This window comes from Bombina bombina, chromosome 4, assembly GCF_027579735.1.
Source record: "Bombina bombina isolate aBomBom1 chromosome 4, aBomBom1.pri, whole genome shotgun sequence".
NCBI lineage: Eukaryota > Metazoa > Chordata > Amphibia > Anura > Bombinatoridae > Bombina > Bombina bombina.
In genome coordinates, this window is record NC_069502.1 from 1,137,592,133 (window position 1) to 1,137,611,330 (window position 19,198).

At 36.9% G+C, this 19,198-nt stretch overlaps 1 protein-coding gene across 1 annotated transcript in view; it reads left to right on the forward strand.

Annotated features, from left to right (window-relative positions):
* The first annotated feature begins 8,971 nt into the window (after positions 1-8,971).
* LYPLAL1 (lysophospholipase like 1) overlaps positions 8,972-19,198 on the forward strand; it is a 92,571-nt gene continuing 82,344 nt past the window's right edge. Inside the window, exon 1 of the mRNA XM_053712507.1 lies at positions 8,972-9,068. Coding sequence (XP_053568482.1) covers positions 8,984-9,068 — 85 coding nt within the window. The 5' untranslated portion in view covers positions 8,972-8,983. The remainder of the gene's footprint in view (positions 9,069-19,198) is intronic.

The following is a 19,198-nucleotide window of genomic DNA, read 5'->3' on the forward strand; positions in this document are numbered from 1 at the left end:
CCATTTTTTTTCTTTCATGATTCAAATAGAGCATGGAATTTTAAGCAACTTTCTAATTCACTCCTATAATCAATTTTTCTTCATTCTCTTGTTTCCTTTATTGGAAAAAACATAAATCTAAGATAAGGAGCCGGACCATTTTTGATTCAGTAGCCTGGATAGTGCTTCCTGATTGGTGGCTACATTTAGCCACCAATCAGCAAGCACAACCAAGGTGCTGAACCACAAATGGGCCGGCTCCTAAGCTTACATTCTTGCTTTTCAAATAAAGATAGCAAGAGAATGATGAAAAATTGATAATGGGAGTAAATTAGAAAGTTGCTTAAAATTGCATGCTCTATCTGAATCATGAAAATGTCTTATTTAGAATGACTTTAATTTAAAATCAGTGCACTGCTACATGCCTTACAAAAATGTATTGCTCAATTCCATATAATAATTGTGCTCAATACCAGACAGCAGCATCTAAGATATTAGTATGAATTAAAAAAAAGGTAACGGATGCAAATGAAGTAAAATAAATATGCTATATAAATAGACCTTAACTTGAGTGTGGAGTATATATTTGGGGGCCAATTATTAAAAGGACAGACATTGTAGAAAGAGTACAAAGAACGGCCAGAAAATGAATAAGGGAAATTAAAGGCTAGTCCCATTGAATCTGATCACTCTAGAAAAAGTAAAATAAATTTGTTTTATTCATTTTACCCCCTTTTCATGTAATTTAGCTCTTAAATGTGTAAGTCTCAGATCTGTAAATGTACCCTGCTGACTCAAAGCTAACCCTTCTGCATCTATTTCCTTATATAAGGTAATGAGGATTACCTGATTTTCTGTCTGTTCCTCAATGCAGAAAATGGGTAGCAGGTATCAGCCAGTGCAGAATAGCAGTCCAAAACGAAGCCTCACACCAGAAGGATAAAGCAGGTGCAGAGGTCAGGATACATTTCCAAAGTTCATAAACCACTGAATCAATTCTCAGGTAGCAGATCTTAGTAAAAGGGTCAGAGAGGTTGCATAATCCGGAATCTTTGCCAGGGTCAAGATCAGGGAAATAGGGCAGGAACAAGAATGCTTTAGTCTCTATTTGAATAAACAAGCAGTGAATGGCAGTCTGAGGTGACCTTTTAACACCTCCCATTTAGGCTTGGTGCCAGGAAAGTGACCAAGGTCACTTCCAATCACAAGAATAGTAAGTGTTAAGAATAGTGCACAAAGTAAAAACATAATGCTCAGACTAACAAGGGAGCCACTAGAGAGTCAGTTCGAGAGTTTGAGACCCTAATTGGAATTAACAGATATCTACTACAAAACAATGCACTTTATACTAACTATGACTGTCTCTAGCCTTGTTGTCTGCAGACTCAAGCCCAGATAGGCTCTTTCAAATAAGACAGATGGTGGATGAAGTTTGGATAATGAAAAACAATTGCAGCAAACAAGATGTTCATTTTGTTTTAAAATATCTTTAGACTGGGCTGATTTGTTATTCTACAGTAAGACAACAGAAATGTCTTGTAATTACAAAGTGTTTACTGTCCCTTTACAAACACCAACAATACATTACTTTATCACAATCCCACAGACTGCCTATTATTTCTTAAATATGATAGCTTCTATCCCATCTATGACTAAAGTCTCTGGAATGAAATGTGTCGGATTACATGATGATTTTTAACTTTTGTGAATGAAGTTTATATTTTTATCCTCTACAGGACACTGATTGAGGGGGTGTGGCTTATATTTAAACGTGTTCACGGAGAGGCAGTGTGAGAAGTTTTAGAACCACTGGAGGTTTTACAACTGTTAAGCAAATTGGTTTCATTTTTTCAGTCGATCTAAAGATATCTCATAGATGGGACAACATCAAAGTTGTGGAGATTCTGGGTATTTCCAGTACGGAGTGAATGATAGCAGGTCCTGGTCTCCTCCTATCATGGAACCAGGGGAGAGGATCACTGAATTGTGAGTACCGAGTAATTTGGACTGTAAATTAATTATAAGCTTGCTTTGTATTGTAGCTTCACAAATGGAAATTTCCTCCATTAGCGGCTATCTCATATATAACACTATGACCTAGATTTGGAGTTTGGCGTTAGCCGTGAAAACCAGCGTTAGAGGCTCCTAACGCTGGTTTTAGGCTACCGCCGGTATTTGGAGTCACTCAAAATAGGGTCTAACGCTCACTTTTCATCCGCGACTTTTCCATACCGCAGATCCCCTTACGTCAATTGCGTATCCTATCTTTTCAATGGGATCTTTCTAACTCCGGTATTTAGAGTCGTTTCTGAAGTGAGCGTTAGACATCTAACGACAAAACTCCAGCCGCAGGAAAAAAGTCAGTAGTTAAGAGCTCTCTGGGCGAACGCCGGTTTATAAAGCTCTTAACTACTGTGCTCTAAAGTACACTAACACCCATAAACTACCTATGTACCCCTAAACCGAGGTCCCCCCACATCGCCGCCACTCGATTACATTTTTTTAACCCCTAATCTGCCGACCGCCACCTACGTTATACTTATGTACCCCTAATCTGCTGCCCCTAACACCGCCGACCCCTGTATTATATTTATTAACCCCTAACCTGCCCCCCACAACGTCGCCTCCACCTACCTACACTTATTAACCCCTAATCTGCCGACCGCAAAGCGCCGCCACCTACGTTATCCTTATGTACCCCTAATCTGCTGCCCCTAACACCGCCGACTCCTATATTATATTTATTAACCCCTAATCTGCCCCCCTCAACGTCACCTCCACCTGCCTACACTTATTAACCCCTAATCTGCCGACCGGACCTGAGCGCTACTATAATAAAGTTATTAACCCCTAATCCGCCTCACTAACCCTATAATAAATAGTATTTACCCCTAATCTGCCCTCCCTAACATCGCCGACACCTAACTTCAATTATTAACCCCTAATCTGCCGACCGGAGCTCACCGCTCCAGCAGGATGTTCTGCGTCGGAGGTCTGCAAGATGGATCCGGAAGAAAGAAGATTGAAGATGCCATTGATAGAAGAATTCATCCGGATCATGGACCTCTTCAGCTCCCGCTTGGATGAAGACTTCATCCGGATCATGGACCTCTTCAGCTTCCGCTTGGATGAAGACTTTAGCCGGATCATGGATCTCTTCAGCCCCCCGCTTGGGCTTGGATCAGGACATCGGAGGAGCTCTTCTGGACTGATCGGTGAACCCGGTGAGGTGAAGACAAGGTAGGAAGATCTTCAGGGGCTTAGTGATAGGTTTATTTAAGGGGGGTTTGGGTTAGATTAGGGGTATGTGGGTGGTGGGTTGTAATGTTGGGGGGGGGGGGTATTGTATTTTTTTTTTTACAGGCAAAAGAGCTGAATTCTTTGGGGCATGCCCCGCAAAGGGCCGTGTTCAGGGCTGGTAAGGTAAAAGAGCTTTGAACTTTAGTTATTTAGAATAGGGTAGGGCATTTTTTTATTTTGGGGGGCTTTGTTATTTTATTAGGGGGCTTAGAGTAGGTGTAATTAGTTTAAAATTGTTGTAATATTTTTCTTATGTTTGTAAATATTTTTTTATTTTTTGTAACTTAGTTCTTTTTTATTTTTTTGTACTTTAGCAAGTTTATTTAATTGTATTTATTTGTAGGAATTGTATTTAATTAATTTATTGATAGTGTAGTGTTAGGTTAATTGTAGGTAATTGTAGGTAGTTTATTTAATTTATTTATTTATAGTATAGTGTTAGGTTTAATTGTAACTTAGGTTAGGATTTCTTTTACAGGTAAATTTGTAATTATTTTAACTATTTTAGCTATTAAATAGTTCTTAACTATTTAATAGTTATTGTACCTGGTTAAAATAAATACAAAGTTACCTGTAAAATAAATATTAATCCTAAAATAGCTATAATATAATTATAATTTATATTGTAGCTATATTAGGATTTATTTTACAGGTAAGTATTTAGCTTTAAATAGGAATAATTTATTTAATAAGAGTTAATTAATTTCGTTAGATTAAAATTATATTTAATTTAGGGGGGTGTTAGTGTTAGGGTTAGACTTAGCTTTAGGGGTTAATACATTTATTAGAATAGCGGTGAGCTCCGGTCGGCAGATTAGGGGTTAATAATTGAAGTTAGGTGTCGGCGATGTTAGGGAGGGCAGATTAGAGGTTAATACTATTTATTATAGGGTTAGTGAGGCGGATTAGGGGTTAATAACTTTATTATAGTAGCGCTCAGGTCCGCTCGGCAGATTAGGGGTTAATAAGTGTAGGCAGGTGGAGGCGACGTTGTGGGGGGCAGATTAGGGGTTAATAAATATAATATAGGGGTCGGCGATGTTAGGGCTGCAGATTAGGGGTACATAGGGATAATGTAAGTAGCGGCGGTTTACGGAGCGGCAGATTAGGGGTTAATAATAATATGCAGGGGTCAGCGATAGCGGGGGCAGCAGATTAGGGGTTAATAAGTGTAAGGCTAGGGGTGTTTAGACTCGGGGTACATGTTAGTGTGTTAGGTGCAGACGTAGGAAGGGTTTCCCCATAGCAAACAATGGGGCTGCGTTAGGAGCTGAACGCGGCTTTTTTGCAGGTGTTTGGGTTTTTTTCAGCTCAAACAGCTCCGTTGTTTCCTATGGGGGAATCGTGCATGAGCACGTTTTTGAGGCTGGCCGCGTCCGTAAGCAACTCTGGTATCGAGAGTTGAAGCTGCGTTAAAAATGCTGTACGCTCCTTTTTTGGAGCCTAACGCAGCCATTCTGTGGACTCTCAATACCAGAGTTATTTTTATGGTGCGGCCAGGAAAAAGCCGGCGTTAGTTTTTCGGGTCGTTACCGACAAAACTCCAAATCTAGCCGTATGTGCCTCAACTCCTTGTTAATATTCCATTGCCTTATTTTGAGTGTTCTTTTATTTCAAGTATAATATGAGATTCCGTCCTAAATACAAACACTTCAACATTTACAGCCAAGTGATATGATAGTCATATCTTCTCAGACAAATCTGGCAGAGATTCATAAATCAGATCAATAAAAAAATGCATTTTGGAACCAAAAATACCACCCAAGAGTCATAGAAATCCAAGTTCAGAGAGTCATTAAAATACCCAGAAGCAAAGTTTTCCACGAGTTACTTCTTCTTGTCACATAAAATCCACAATTACAGACATTACCAGAGACTTACAATAAGGATAGCCAACTAAAGAGAATATTCTCAGGCTAACCATGCCACTCACACTCCATATAAATGGCATTCCCTGCACACAAAAAGAAAAAAACAAAAGATGAAAGTACCTGTCCTCTGATGCTAACAAAAGAGAACATTTCACTACCCAGCAGTAAATAGGAGTAACTAATCCAGGACTGTTTCCTACTCCTCATCAAAAGTTGTGTACCACCACTAAACCCTACAGGAGTTAAATTAGGGTGAATAATGTATTTATTTATATAAAATGTTCAACAATATTATTAATAAAAATAAATAATTATTAGAGGTTCTTAAAAATAATAAATCAATATTTAAAAGGATAGTAAACCCCAAAAATGTATTTTGTGATTCAGATAGAACATACAATTTTAAACAACTTTCCAATTTAATTCTATTATCAAAGTGTCTTCATTCTCTTGTTATCCATTGCTGAAGGGACAGCATTGCACTACTGACAGGAAGCTGAAAAGATCTATTTCCAATCACAAGAGACAAATGTGTGCAGGCACCAATTAGCAGCAGCTCCCACTAGTGTATGATATGTGCGTATTCATTTTTTAACAAGGGATACTAAGAGAACGAAGCACATTTGAAAATAGAATTGAATTTTAAAGTGTCTTAAAATGGCAAGCTCTATCTGAATCATGCAAGTTTAATTTTTACTTTTCCCATCCCTTTATGTATATTTTATAATAATAATAATAATAATATTCCTTGAATATTTTACATGAACTATATACATCATGCACCTTAATATAACTTCTGTCCGGTTTAGTGCACACTCACAAAACTCGACAGGAGTAAAAAAAATTCAGTGTGCGCAAAGCCCAAAGGTAGTTTTGAATACTTTAAATTCCAATGTTCTTTACATATAAGAAAATATATATATATATATATATATATATATATATATATATATATAAGGGCTGCAACTAACGATTATTTTCATAATCGATTAATCGGCCGATTATTTTTTCGATTAATCGACTAATCGGATAAAAAGAGAATCAATAATAGTTTTCTATGTTTTAAATAAAATCCACATAATGAGTGTTACAAATATAAACTTCAGACTAAAACTTTACATTAACACAACTGTTTCTTCAATTTTTAAGCAGCAGAGCACAGTTTTATAATTAAACATAACAAACCCACAAACTGTTTGAAAAGAGGTAGAACTAGAAAGAGACTATCACTGTTAATAACATTCTGTTATTCACTCTTTCAGAAACTTTGCATTGAAATGCAAAAATCTCAACATGTCCACATGCTTCTGGCTAAGGCTGGTTCTCTGTTTGCAGCTATATTTCCTGCAGCAGAGAAAAGGCTGTTGAGGTGTATAAGTAGGGTTTTGCAAATTTCACCAAAGTGGGATATTTATCTTTGTTAGCTCTTCACCAATGCTAAGTGTTTTCTACCTTGGCAAGGGGCCTCTCAATAAAGTAACCCTTGACTTCATTCTAACATAAAAATATCTTGAATATCTATATGCAATGGTAAATAACCAGCTATAAGGTTCTGGGAAATATCTAGTCCGCTCTAAAAATAACGAATATAGACTTACAAAGGTGGAATCTGGTACATATCACAATTTATTAAAAATATAAAAAAAAAACAATAAAATACAAAATCAAAAGCGCTAAGGACTGTATATCAATAACAGGACAAAGCCTTACACATTTATTTATACAGTACATATCAGCAATAGCAAGCAATACGCTAATAATTGTGCAAACAGATAATAGTGCACATCAATTTAAATAACTCCCATCAATCTAGGGGCAAGGTGTAAACAATAAGCTTGGCACTATATCATGAAAAGCATAGGTCCAAATCACCAGATTTAATATAAACAATCCAAATGATGACTATTATATCTGGGTTGCACATAAGCCAGGGGTAGTTGTAAACGTATACTGTCCTGAAAAAGTGAAAAGTAGACCTCTGTAGACGTCCTTTAGGCTAAGGACATAACCATAAAACACAATACCATATGCAGGAGTTCATTGGAGTGAAGCAGCTGGTGTTGTGCACAGACCAACTAATTGCAAACCAACTAATCGATTAATCGCTTATGAGATTCGTTGACTACTATTTTCATAATCAATTATTTTCGATTAGTTGTTGCAGCTCTAATATATATATATATATATATATATATATATATATATATATATATATTACTATTTTTTGTAAAATATACATTTAAAAATATTAAAATTGAATAAAAATGCTTCTTCAAGTTTTAAGGTATTGGAGTGAAACCACATATCACAAGTGAAAAATAAAATGGGAATATAAATTCATGAATTTATTTGACTCCATCAACTCAGGATGGTACCAGACTCATGGCTTTATGTATGTACTTATGTATTTCATAAGGACAAAGCAAAGCTATTATAGTTTTTGTATGCTGTATTTCAGAACTACGTATTTCTGCTCAGGACTTGTATAATACTCGCTACTAAGAAGAGACAGGCAACATATTCACACATAAGTTACAACATCATTCTGCCTTTTGTTTATTACTTTGTTATGTTTTTAGGTTTTGACCATATAACTGCAACATAATAAAAGCTCATATCTTGCATACTGTTTTTGTACATGCATATCTCACCCTGTATACTACATTTATAAATAACTGAGCTTGATTTGTAAATTAGACTGCCAGACACAGGGACTGCAGTGCCCTAAAAGCTTGCAATTATACAATTATACTCCCCCTTTAGTTAGTCATTAAAAGTATAACCTATGCATCAGTTTTTTTTATAAAAAGATTTATGCACTACTATTTTTCAACATCAAATTCTCTAGAACTTTAAAGGTTACCCTGAAATTCTAAGTGCATTTAAAAAAAAAAAAAAAAAAAACATTTTTAATGAAAATGAATGGCCTATCTTCTTTATATTGAAAGCTTGTGGTTTTTTTTTTATATACTTTGCATTTATTGTTACTCAAACCACAGTGAATAGTCATTTATTCTGTGATCTTCATTTTATTTTCCGAACAGTCTGCACCTGGGTAATAAAACGTTGATGTGTTTTATGTGCAGTTCAAGCATGGTATATTTACAATAAACCTGCTCCATGTTCAATTTGAAAATCTATTTTTCCACTAAAGAACACATAAACTAAATGTCTAAATACATACATACATAAAAGAGAAAAAAAAAAACTTTTAGGCTGCATTCAAATATTCCTCAAAAACCATCTTGACCAGATTAAAAAAATAAAGTTGTATAAAGGAAAAACTAAAATAATTCTGGTACAAAAAATATACTTTATTTTTGTGCATATTGCAATTTTATTGGTGCAAATGTATTTTTCCATACTTAAATTTCTTAAACCAAATATAAATACATTGTTGCAATATTTAAAAACAAACAAAAAAAAAACAGTTATAAGTGTGAATAGAAAATCAGCGATATTAAAATTGTGCCCTCATTTCAATGTTTAAATTGGAATGAAAAACAATGTTTAGACATTTTCAAACCATTTCCAATCTATCAGAATAGCTGCTCATTCTATTTGACCTTGTAATTGGATACACAATATAACAGGGATTTTTTGGGGTGAGTTTGAATAGTTACGTTGCTGAAATCTTCAGTCTGGGTTTGTGTTTTTTTTATTACTATTTCAGGCAGTAGTAGCATGTTATTAGCACATTGATAACTTAACACTTCCTAGTACCTAGCACCAAGTCAGTCATACGGTATAGCCAATCACATTTCAGAGTAAATCGTTTACGTTCCAAATGCGCATGCGCTGTAAGGCGGTTTTGGCTTTTACCAGCACTTGTCATGGCGGCGCCCAGTGCTCTGTCCCGGTGTGTGGTGGCTCCAGCAGGAAAGCATACGGCGTCTGTGATCTTCCTGCACGGATCAGGTGCTTTCTTATGCTCCACGTAATTTTTTCAAAGTCAAAACTGGGTGCACTTATTTTTAAACACCACTTTGACTCCTTAAAACATAAGACTTGGTTGGTTGTGTAATATACTATTAAAAAGCTGTTAATAAAGTAACATCACATTTTAAATAAACTGAATAACCGTACATTGTGAATATTAATACACTCCTTGATATGTGGGTATTTTTATGTTGTCTGAGTGACCGCAGACAAACTGAAGAAGTTACAGTACTGGGTTGCGGCTACCCAAGTCCCTTAAAGGGAAATGAAGAGCACACAGTCATTTTTATTTATTTAATGCTGTCAGACTGATTTGTTTTTTCAAAATTGTATTCTGGTGGGCAGTGATATCTATGGCTAAGATGGGGTTTTAGGTTGAACAGCTTTCGTGCTTCAGTCAAAAAAAGGAAGTATGAGTGTATAAGGAAGTTCTGAAGTATGTTATAGAATAAACATCTCTAGAAATCTAAAATCATAAAGGAGACAATAATAATTTTAAATGCAAAAAAACAAAACATACTGATGAAATACACACACGTTGGGAAAAACTCTCTCTGAAACCCTAATTTTAACCTTTGCCCTATGAGTAAGCCAAGTACATTTTTTATTTATACTGTAAACTATAGTCTTGATTTATTCCAAAAAGAGGGACACTTATTTTCAGTACTTTATTTTCAGAGTAAAAACATTCCAAACTAATTTAAATGTGAGCATTTGACATGATGCAGCATTACATGTTTAGTTTATACTTTACCTTGAAGAGAATTGCAATAATTAGAAATAGCCTAAACTGTGTAATTAGTGTCTATTTTTGGGAAATCGAAATTTGTTTATATAAAACTGGTGGAATGCAAATATTATACAAATAAGGTGTTCTCAACTAAAAATGCATTAAATGGGTATTGTTTGCTTAAAGGGCCATTATAGTCAGAGACATTATATGCTGTAATCCAAAAGAGCATGTCATTTTAAGACCATTAACCCTACAGTACTGTGTGTTTAACCCATGCAATAGGGTTAAACACACAGTAGAAGTTCCCCTCGGGACCAGCAGTGCACCACAGCAGAGTCGCGTCACTAGCGCTGCTGATTGGATCAGCTGCAAGTTCCCCTCGAGCGGCACATCTACTTTTGTGTTTAACCCCTTTGTAGGGCTTAAGCACACATTACTGCAGTGTCGTTAATCATAAAATGACATGCTCTAACGGATTAGAGAGTGTAATTTATTGACTATAAGGGCCCTTTTAAAGAGCCATTCTATTAGAAGAAAAAATACATGATCTAATTTGTTAGAGCGTGTAGTTTTAACACCATGGATGCTGCAACTATATATGGACAACCCCTGCTGGTTCAGAGCGGAAATTGATGCTGATCCAATAAGCAGTGGCAGTTGTGCAGCTGGGTTATGCGATGATCACCACTGATTGGGTCAGCGGCAGTTTCTGCTTGGTACCAGCAGTTCTCTGTGGCTCCAGAGCTGTATATTAACTATGTGTTTAACCTCTTTGTGTGTGTGCGGGTAAACACACAGCAACCCTAGAGTTGCTTGTGAAAGAATTAAAGGGATAGTAAAGTCCAAATTAAACTTTTATGATTCCGATAGGGCATGTCATTTTAAACAATTTTCTAATATATTTTTATCCTCAAATTTGCTTTGTTCTCCTGTTATTCTTAGTTGAAAGTTAAACCTAGGTAGGCTTATATGGTAAATTCTAAGCCCTTGAAGGTTGCCTCTTATCTGAATGCATTTGACAGTTTTTCACCGCAAGAGGCCATCAGTGCATGTATTTCATATAAACACACAGTACTGCAGTGTCGTTAATCATAAGATAACATTCTGCTCATGCACGTGAAGTTATTTAAGAGTTGGCACTTATTGCCTGAAATGCAAGTCTGTCAAAAGTTCTGAGATAAGGAGGCAGTCGGCAAATGCTTAGATACAAAGGTAATTGCAGAGGTAAAAAGTACATTTCTATAACAGTGTTGGTTATGCAAAACTGGGGAATGGTAAATAAAGGGATTATCTATCTTTTTAAAAAAATAAAAATTTTGGTGTTTACTATCCTTTTAAATACTCTAAGGGCATGTAATTTGTTCACTAAAACTTTAACCATTAAAATGATTATATTCTATTCTGTAATATAAGAGATTTAACAGGGGGGAAGGCACGATGACAGGTGAGGACACTAAATTATGTTTTAATGAATATAAGGGACAGTCTAGTATACAAAACCACCCTTTGTCTAAAAATATATATTTGTTATGTTCAATATATATAATTACTAGTTTCTACTTATGAATAGTTGGTTCTTTGCCTTTGCAATTTCCAATATGAATACTCTTTACATTTTATATTCTAAAATTACATTGTTGTGTTAGAGCTAAGAATGGTGTATATTTTTTTTATCACAAAGCCCCAGAGAGTATCTACTAAAAGTAGCTGCAGCCATGTTGTGTTTTTGTTTGTGTTTGATGTAACAGTGGATGTCACATTTTTATGTAAAACCAAATATAACAAAGTATCTTCTCTACTCCCCACTATCATCTACTCCTCATTATAAGTCACAAACAACCACAGAATCTAAGCTTGAATCATTTGCAGTTGTTACCTAGGTTGTAACGTCTTCTCATCATATTACCAGCTTACCTGTCTTACTGATCCTATTTCTGCTCAACTGCATTTAAAGGGATAGTGTACTGTAATTTGTTTTTTCTCCTTTGTAATTTGTTCCCAATGGTCTTATTTTACCTGCTGTAGTGTATTAAAGGGATACTGAACACTTCATGCACCTCCTTCTAAATATGGTTGCCGCCATTGTGGCTCTTGGGTTAAGAGTTGTTGCACATGTGCAAGCGTGAGCACTGGGATGCTTTGAAACCCATATTTCAATATGGTGTCACCCATGACTAGAGGAAGGTGGGAAATAACTTTAAAAGTATGCTTATAAAAAGTATTTAGTGTTTAATGCAGTCGCGACAAATCTGTTAAAAATTTATGAGCCAGTAAGAATATTTAGGAGCCAGACAGTGGTATATATATATTGATGTATGGAGAATAACCCAAAAATAGGAGCCAGGAATAAAATTCTAGGAGCCAGTTTTTGTCGAGCCCTGGTTTAATGTCTCTTTAATTCGTTTACAAATAGCTCCTTTCCCTTTATTTTATCATGTGAAATAGCTGTTTGCCTGTTGTATCCTCAGCAATACTGAAAACTGCAGTAACTTAAGTACTAGTTATAGAAAAACTACACAAAGTTTAGATGAAATCATGCTCCCATTTAACCCTTAAGAAATAAGATGAGGATGACTTTGCGTAAACAATTAGACAGCTTATATAATGAAGTCTGCTTTCCCTACAAGCTCAGCCCATTTCATTGGGTTGTGGGTTCAAAACTTCTATTTGATATAAAAAATAAACCTAAAATAACATAAATTTTAAACATACATTTTAAATTCTTTAGCTGGTATAACAAGTCATTCAAAACACATTAAAGGAAAAAACAATTACAGTACATTGTCCATTTAAAAATGGTTATTACATATAATGCATATTTTAATCTCACCATTTGAATGGACATATTGGTCCCATTATACATATTATAGTAATCCTTATCTATGGGAAACCTTCACTAGATAAAACTTTCCTTTTATACTATTGTCATTTATTTTCTCTGCTTCTTTTTGCTTTAACCCCCCCCCCCAAAAAAAAAAAAAAAACTTAAAGGGATATGGGTTCTCTGCTAGCTGACAGTGACGGATACCTATGATCTGTCAATATGCCCTAAAAATTCTGCTTATTTTTTGGCTTTATCGTGATGCCCATATAAACTTTCCAAAAAACAAAGTTGTTATAGAACATCTCTTGCCACTTTAACTTGACAACATTTTCAACTCCTGGTTTCTTTGCCACTACAAAGTTTACATAACCCCTAACACAGAATTGGTACACGGGCATACTTTAGATTAATGTGATACTAAAAAAAAATAATTCTGACTTTGAACAGACGACAAGTAAAATGTAGTGTAATTTTTATGTTAACGAGGAAGGCGCCACTAATATGCATGAGATCATTTACTTGAAATTATGAAGAACTGTTTGTGAGTCATTTGCCAATGGTCAACACTCAGGTCTTTTTAACTTCACAATTCATACTTTTATTGCCCATGAAGCATTTTGATCTGGGCATTATATTGCATCTGTTGTAGTTTGTCAGTTTCTGTCCCATAATTCATTTAGAATTAGTCATGCCAGGATACTTTCTGAGCATGCATACATTTTGTCCTGTCTCAGCTGTAAAGAATGGAAATTTTCTTGTACAGCCTATTTTAAATAATTTGCAACAACAATTTACTATTTTTATTACACACTTAGTCTTTTTGGACTTTAAATCTGTATTACAATACAGTCTATAATATGGCAGCACTGTTCCTAAATTTAAGGACATGTATCCTTAAAGGACAGATACTTTGTGTATAATTTAAATTAAGCGAAAAATAATTTTGTACTAAATAATTTTATATAGCACTCATCTTTGGTATTTTTGTTTAGTCTCTGAAGGAAACATTCTCATATTACAGAATAGGCTGTACAATAAAAGAGCCATGTTTCATGATGTTTTAAAGAGGAAAAATACTACATTATCATGGTTGTTTTCTGTAGTAATGTGTTTCTGCTTTGAACTAAAGAAATATTTGAACACAGTGTTCACTTAATCTAAAGCGTTCTTGATGTAATTTGAATTTATGAGTACAGCTTTTGGCAAACACACACATTTAAAGGTTTAGACCAAGATGAAAAGAGCGTCTATAAGCAGTGAGTAAAAAAAAATATAGGCGGGATCATCAGACTGATAAAGTTCTTCTCTGTGAAGAGCATTACTGGGCTAAAAGAAGTTACACCCAGGTGGTAAATCACCATAGAACATGTAAATTGAAATCGAAACCGTTGTAAATTGAAACCGAGTTTATAATGTAAGTCAATGGGAAGTGAGGGAGATAGGTTCCAGGCCCCTCTCAAAATTGTCATAAGTAACACCTAATACATTATTTTTAAAGCTTTGAAATGAAGATTTGAAATGCTAAACAGCATTATAAACCTAATAAAATAATCACACAACACAGACTTCACTTGCATTTTTCTGCAAACAGTTCTTTCTATGCATTCCAATCTGGACTGATTTATAGACAGGAAGATCTTGTTCCTTTGAAATCTGCTCGATAGCTCAGGTCTGGTTAAACTGATTAATTTCAGCTTGCTTGGCTTTGCTGCAACACAAGCGGACAGCTCCACCTACTGGCTATTTTAATAAATGCACTGCTTCTCAATTCTTTTCAATAGCACTCACATGACTGGAAAAAAAGGTTGTTATTCTGAAACGGTGTAAATTGAACCGTTGTAAAACGAGGGCCACCTGTATATGTGTGTGTGTATATATATATATATATATATATATATATATAAATCAATGTAAATATTTGCATAGGAAATTAGCACACCTAGGCAAGAATCCCCGCTCGCTTTCCCCCAGAAATAACTCATATACAATGTTACCAATGCACAAGAGAATTCTGGGTAAGGTATGCAAATTAGATATGTAAATTCTCAGTTTTTTTGCTTCTAAAATACTGATGTACTATCCTTTCAACAGGATTTTAGCAGCAAATCAGAAATCACTCCTAGACAGCCTGTTTCGTTCTATTTGGAACTTATCAGTAGGAGATAGATTTCTGGTTGTGTTTTTAGGAAATTTAAAACTTTTAAGTTAACGAAAACCGGAAATGGAGTAAAGAACCACTTCCGGTCTTAGGGCTTTATAAGGCTGCCAATCCCACATCACAATCAGTCTTGATAAAGGCCTGTTACTGGCCGAAACACGTTGACTGATTGGTAAGCCTATTTTCATTATTGCTTTTATTGTGAAAACGGTATTGCTCTATGTTGCTTTATTTCTTCTAGGTTAACATCGGTATATTACTCACTTGGAATTGCTAGAAGCTCTTCACTAGTAGTACATCTAGGAACTACACCTGTTAACACCTTTTTGTTGTTACACAGATACAAACTGCTCACTATATTTTTGAACTTTTGGGACACACTATTTTTTCAAAAAAAATTTCACATTTTTTTTGTATTTGGTTTGAACTTTTGGGACACATTTTTAATCTAAGTTTTTTAATCTAAGTTTTTGAAACCAAGTTTTTTCTGCTACCCTATTTGTGTGATTTTTTATCCACTACACCACACCGGATTTTATTTTTTACTATATATTTTTTCCACGGACCCACCATTATCTCCACCTACCCACTATTGCTTCCGTCACTTTTTTTGTTTTCCAAAAGGATTATCAACCCAGCTATCATTTTTAAGGAGGATACACAGTTTCACGGATCATCATTGCAAATTGGAACTCTCCATGCACATTAGTCCACTTTTCTGATGAACATTCTTGCGCAACTATCTCAAATTGTACTAACAACACAATTTGTACCATATATATATATTTTTTAACCGATTTTACCCAATAGCCTACAGTAAATAGTACTGTTAACATCACGTCGACCACTATTGATTCTATTTTTTCTTATTGTCCAGATTGTAATTTTTCTATATTGGTTTTACCATATTGTATTTATTATTTTATTTCCTGTAAGTTACTTCATGGATCCATGATATTTGTTTTACCCATTGTATTGTATTAAAATTGTCACTTCAATATTGTCTAGCACACGACTGAGTGTCAAGTGATTTCCCTGTCCTGATCATCTATAGCTACCCATTACACCCTTTGCCTTCTTTGTTAGGCGCCTGGGGGACACCAATCTTTTTAGTCTCTTTTCCAGGTGGGTAACTAGGTACCACCACCCCCAGGCTCATAGGGGATTAGTTGGCGCTGGCCCACACCCACTTCTATATTGTTTAGCTATGTTAGCTAGAAGAGTTTTATGGCTCAAATCTTGGAATGCTGACATGGTATCTAGGTCTAGATTATGATCTCTTTCTTTGCAAGGTAACAATTTATTTGGTTCTCAGTTGGATTCAATTATTTCAACTATCACTGGAGGGACGGGTTTTTCTCTTGTAAGGTGTATCCAGTCCACGGGTTCATCCATTACTTGTGGGATATTCTCCTTCCCAACAGGAAGCTGCAAGAGGACATCCACAGCAGAGCTGTCTATATAGCTCCTCCCCTAACTGCCACCCCCAGTCATTCTCTTGCAGCTCTCGACAAGATAGGAAGTATCAAGAGATACCCTTACACACACTGTAAACATTTCAAAGACTTTACTATATTTTTACACTGTTTTGCAGTTTAAGTGTTAGTTTTTTTCTCTTAAAGGCACATTAACGTTTTTGTTTAATTGCTGTTTCACCTTTATTAAAGTGTTTTCCAAGCTTGCTTGTCTCATTACTAGTCTGTTAAACATGTCTGACATAGAGGAAACTCCTTGTTCAATATGTTTAGAAGCCATTGTGGAACCCCCTCTTAGAATGTGTACCAAATGTACTGAAATTTCTATAAACTATAAAGACCATATTATGGCGCTTAAAGATTTATCTCCAGGGGATTCTCTGACTGAAAAAAGGGAGATTATGCCATCTAGCTCTCACCATGTGTCAGAACCTATAACTCCCACTCAAGTGACGCTAAGTACATCTAGCACGTCTAATTATTTTACCTTACAGGACATGGCGGCAGTTATGAATGCTACCCTCACAGAGGTATTTTCCAAACTGCCAGGGTTACAAGGAAAGCGAGACAGCTCTGGGGCTAGAACTAATACAGAGCTTTCTGACGCTTTAATGCCTGTGTCCGGTATACCCTCACAATACTCAGAAGCCGAGGCAGGTGAGCTTCTATCTGTGGGTGACATTTCAGACTCAGGGAAGGCGTTGCTTCAGTCTGATTCTGAAATGACAGCGTTTAAATTTAAGCTTGAACACCTCCGCTTATTGCTTAGGGAGGTTTTAGTGACTCTGGATGATTGTGACCCCATTGTGGTTCCAGAGAAATTGTGTAAAATGGACAAATACTTTGCAGTGCCTGTTTACACTGATGTTTTTCCAGTCCCTAAGAGGTTTTCGGAAATTATTACTAAGGAATGGGATAGACCAGGTGTGTCGTTCTCTCCCCCTCCTGCTTTCAAAAAGATGTTTCCCATAGATGCCGCCGTACGGGACTCGTGGCAGACGGTCCCTAAGGGGGAGGGAGCAGTCTCTACCCTAGCTAAGCGTACAACTATCCCCGTCGAGGACAGTTGTGCTTTCCTAGATCCTATGGATAAAAAATTGGAGGGTCTCCTTAAGAAATTTTTTATTCATCACAGTTTTATTCTCCAGCCTCTTGCATGCATAGCCCCATTTACTGCTGCAGCGGCTTTTTGGTTCGAGTCTCTTGAGGAGGCTTTGCAGGTGGAGACTCCGCTAGACGAGATTCTAGACAGGATTAAAGCTCTTAAGTTAGCTAATTCCTTTATTTCTGACGCCGTTTTTCAGTTAACCAAACTAACGGCTTAGGTTTTGCCATTTTGGCGCGTAGGGCGCTATGGCTTAAGTCCTGGTCAGCAGACGTTACTTCAAAGTCTAAGCTTCTTAACATCCCCTTCAAGGGACAGACCCTATTCGGGCCCGGTCTGAAGGAGATCATTTCTGATATTACTGGAGGAAAAGGTCACGCCCTTCCTCAGGATAGGTCCAATAAGAGGACCAAACAGAATAATTTTCGTTCCTTTCGAAGCTTCAAGAGTGGCGCAGCCTCAGTTTCCTCTAATGCAAAACAAGAGGGAAATTTCGCCCAGTCCAAACCAGTCTGGAGACCTAACCAGGCTTGGAATAAGGGGAAGCAGGCCAAGAAACCTGCGGCTGCCTCTAAGACAGCATGAAGGAGTAGCCCCCGATCCGGGACCGGATCTAGTAGGGGGCAGACTTTCTCTCTTCGTCCAGGCTTGGGCAAGAGACGTCCAGGATCCCTGGGCGCTAGATATTGTTTCCCAGGGATATCTTCTGGAATTCAAAGGTTCATCTCCAAAGGGGACATTTCATCTCTCACAACTATCTGTAAACCAGATAAAAAGAGAGGCATTCTTACGTTGCGTTCAAGACCTACTGGTTATGGGAGTGATCCACCCAGTTCCAAGAGAGGAACAGGGGCTGGGTTTTTATTCAAACCTGTTTATAGTTCCCAAAAAAGAGGGAACTTTCAGACCTATCTTGGATCTCAAGATCCTAAACATATTTCTCAGGGTCCCATCCTTCAACATGGAGACAATCCGAATCATCCTCCCTATGATCCAGGAGGGTCAATATATGACTACCGTGGACTTAAAGGATGCTTATCTCCACATTCCGATTCACAGAGATCATCATCAGTTCCTCAGGTTTGCCTTCCTAGACAGGCATTACCAGTTTGTGGCTCTTCCCTTCGGGTTAGCCACGGCACCAAGAATCTTTACGAAGGTTCTAGGGTCCCTTCTGGCAGCTCTAAGGCCACGGGGCATATCGGTAGCCCCTTACCTAGACGACATTCTGATTCAGGCGTCGACTTTTCAAATCGCCAAATCCCATACGGACATTGTTCTGGCCTTTCTGGGGTCTAACGGGTGGAAAGTGAACATAGAAAAGAGTTCTCTCTCTCCTCTCACAAGAGTTTCCTTCCTAAGAACTCTGATAGATTCAGTAGAAAATATTTTTTTTCTGACAGAAGTCAGGATATCAAAACTTATAACTTCTTGCCGTGCTCTTCATTCCACTTCTCGGCCGTCAGTGGCTCAGTGTATGAAAGTAATCGGCCTAATGGTAGCCGCAATGGGCATAGTTCCGTTTGCCCGCCTACATCTCAGACCACTGCAACTTTGCATGCTCAACCAGTGGAATGGGGACTGCACAGATTTGTCTCCTCTGTTAAATCTGGATCAAGAGACCAGGGATTCTCTTCTCTGGTGGCTATCTCGGGTCCATCTGTCCAGTGGAATCAGTTTCCGCAGGACAGAGTGGACTATAGTGACGACAGTTGCCAGCCTTCTGGGCTGGGGCGCAGTCTGGAACTCCCTGAAGGCTCAGGGTTCGTGGACTCAGGAGGAAGCCCTCCTTCCGATAAACATTCTGGAACTAA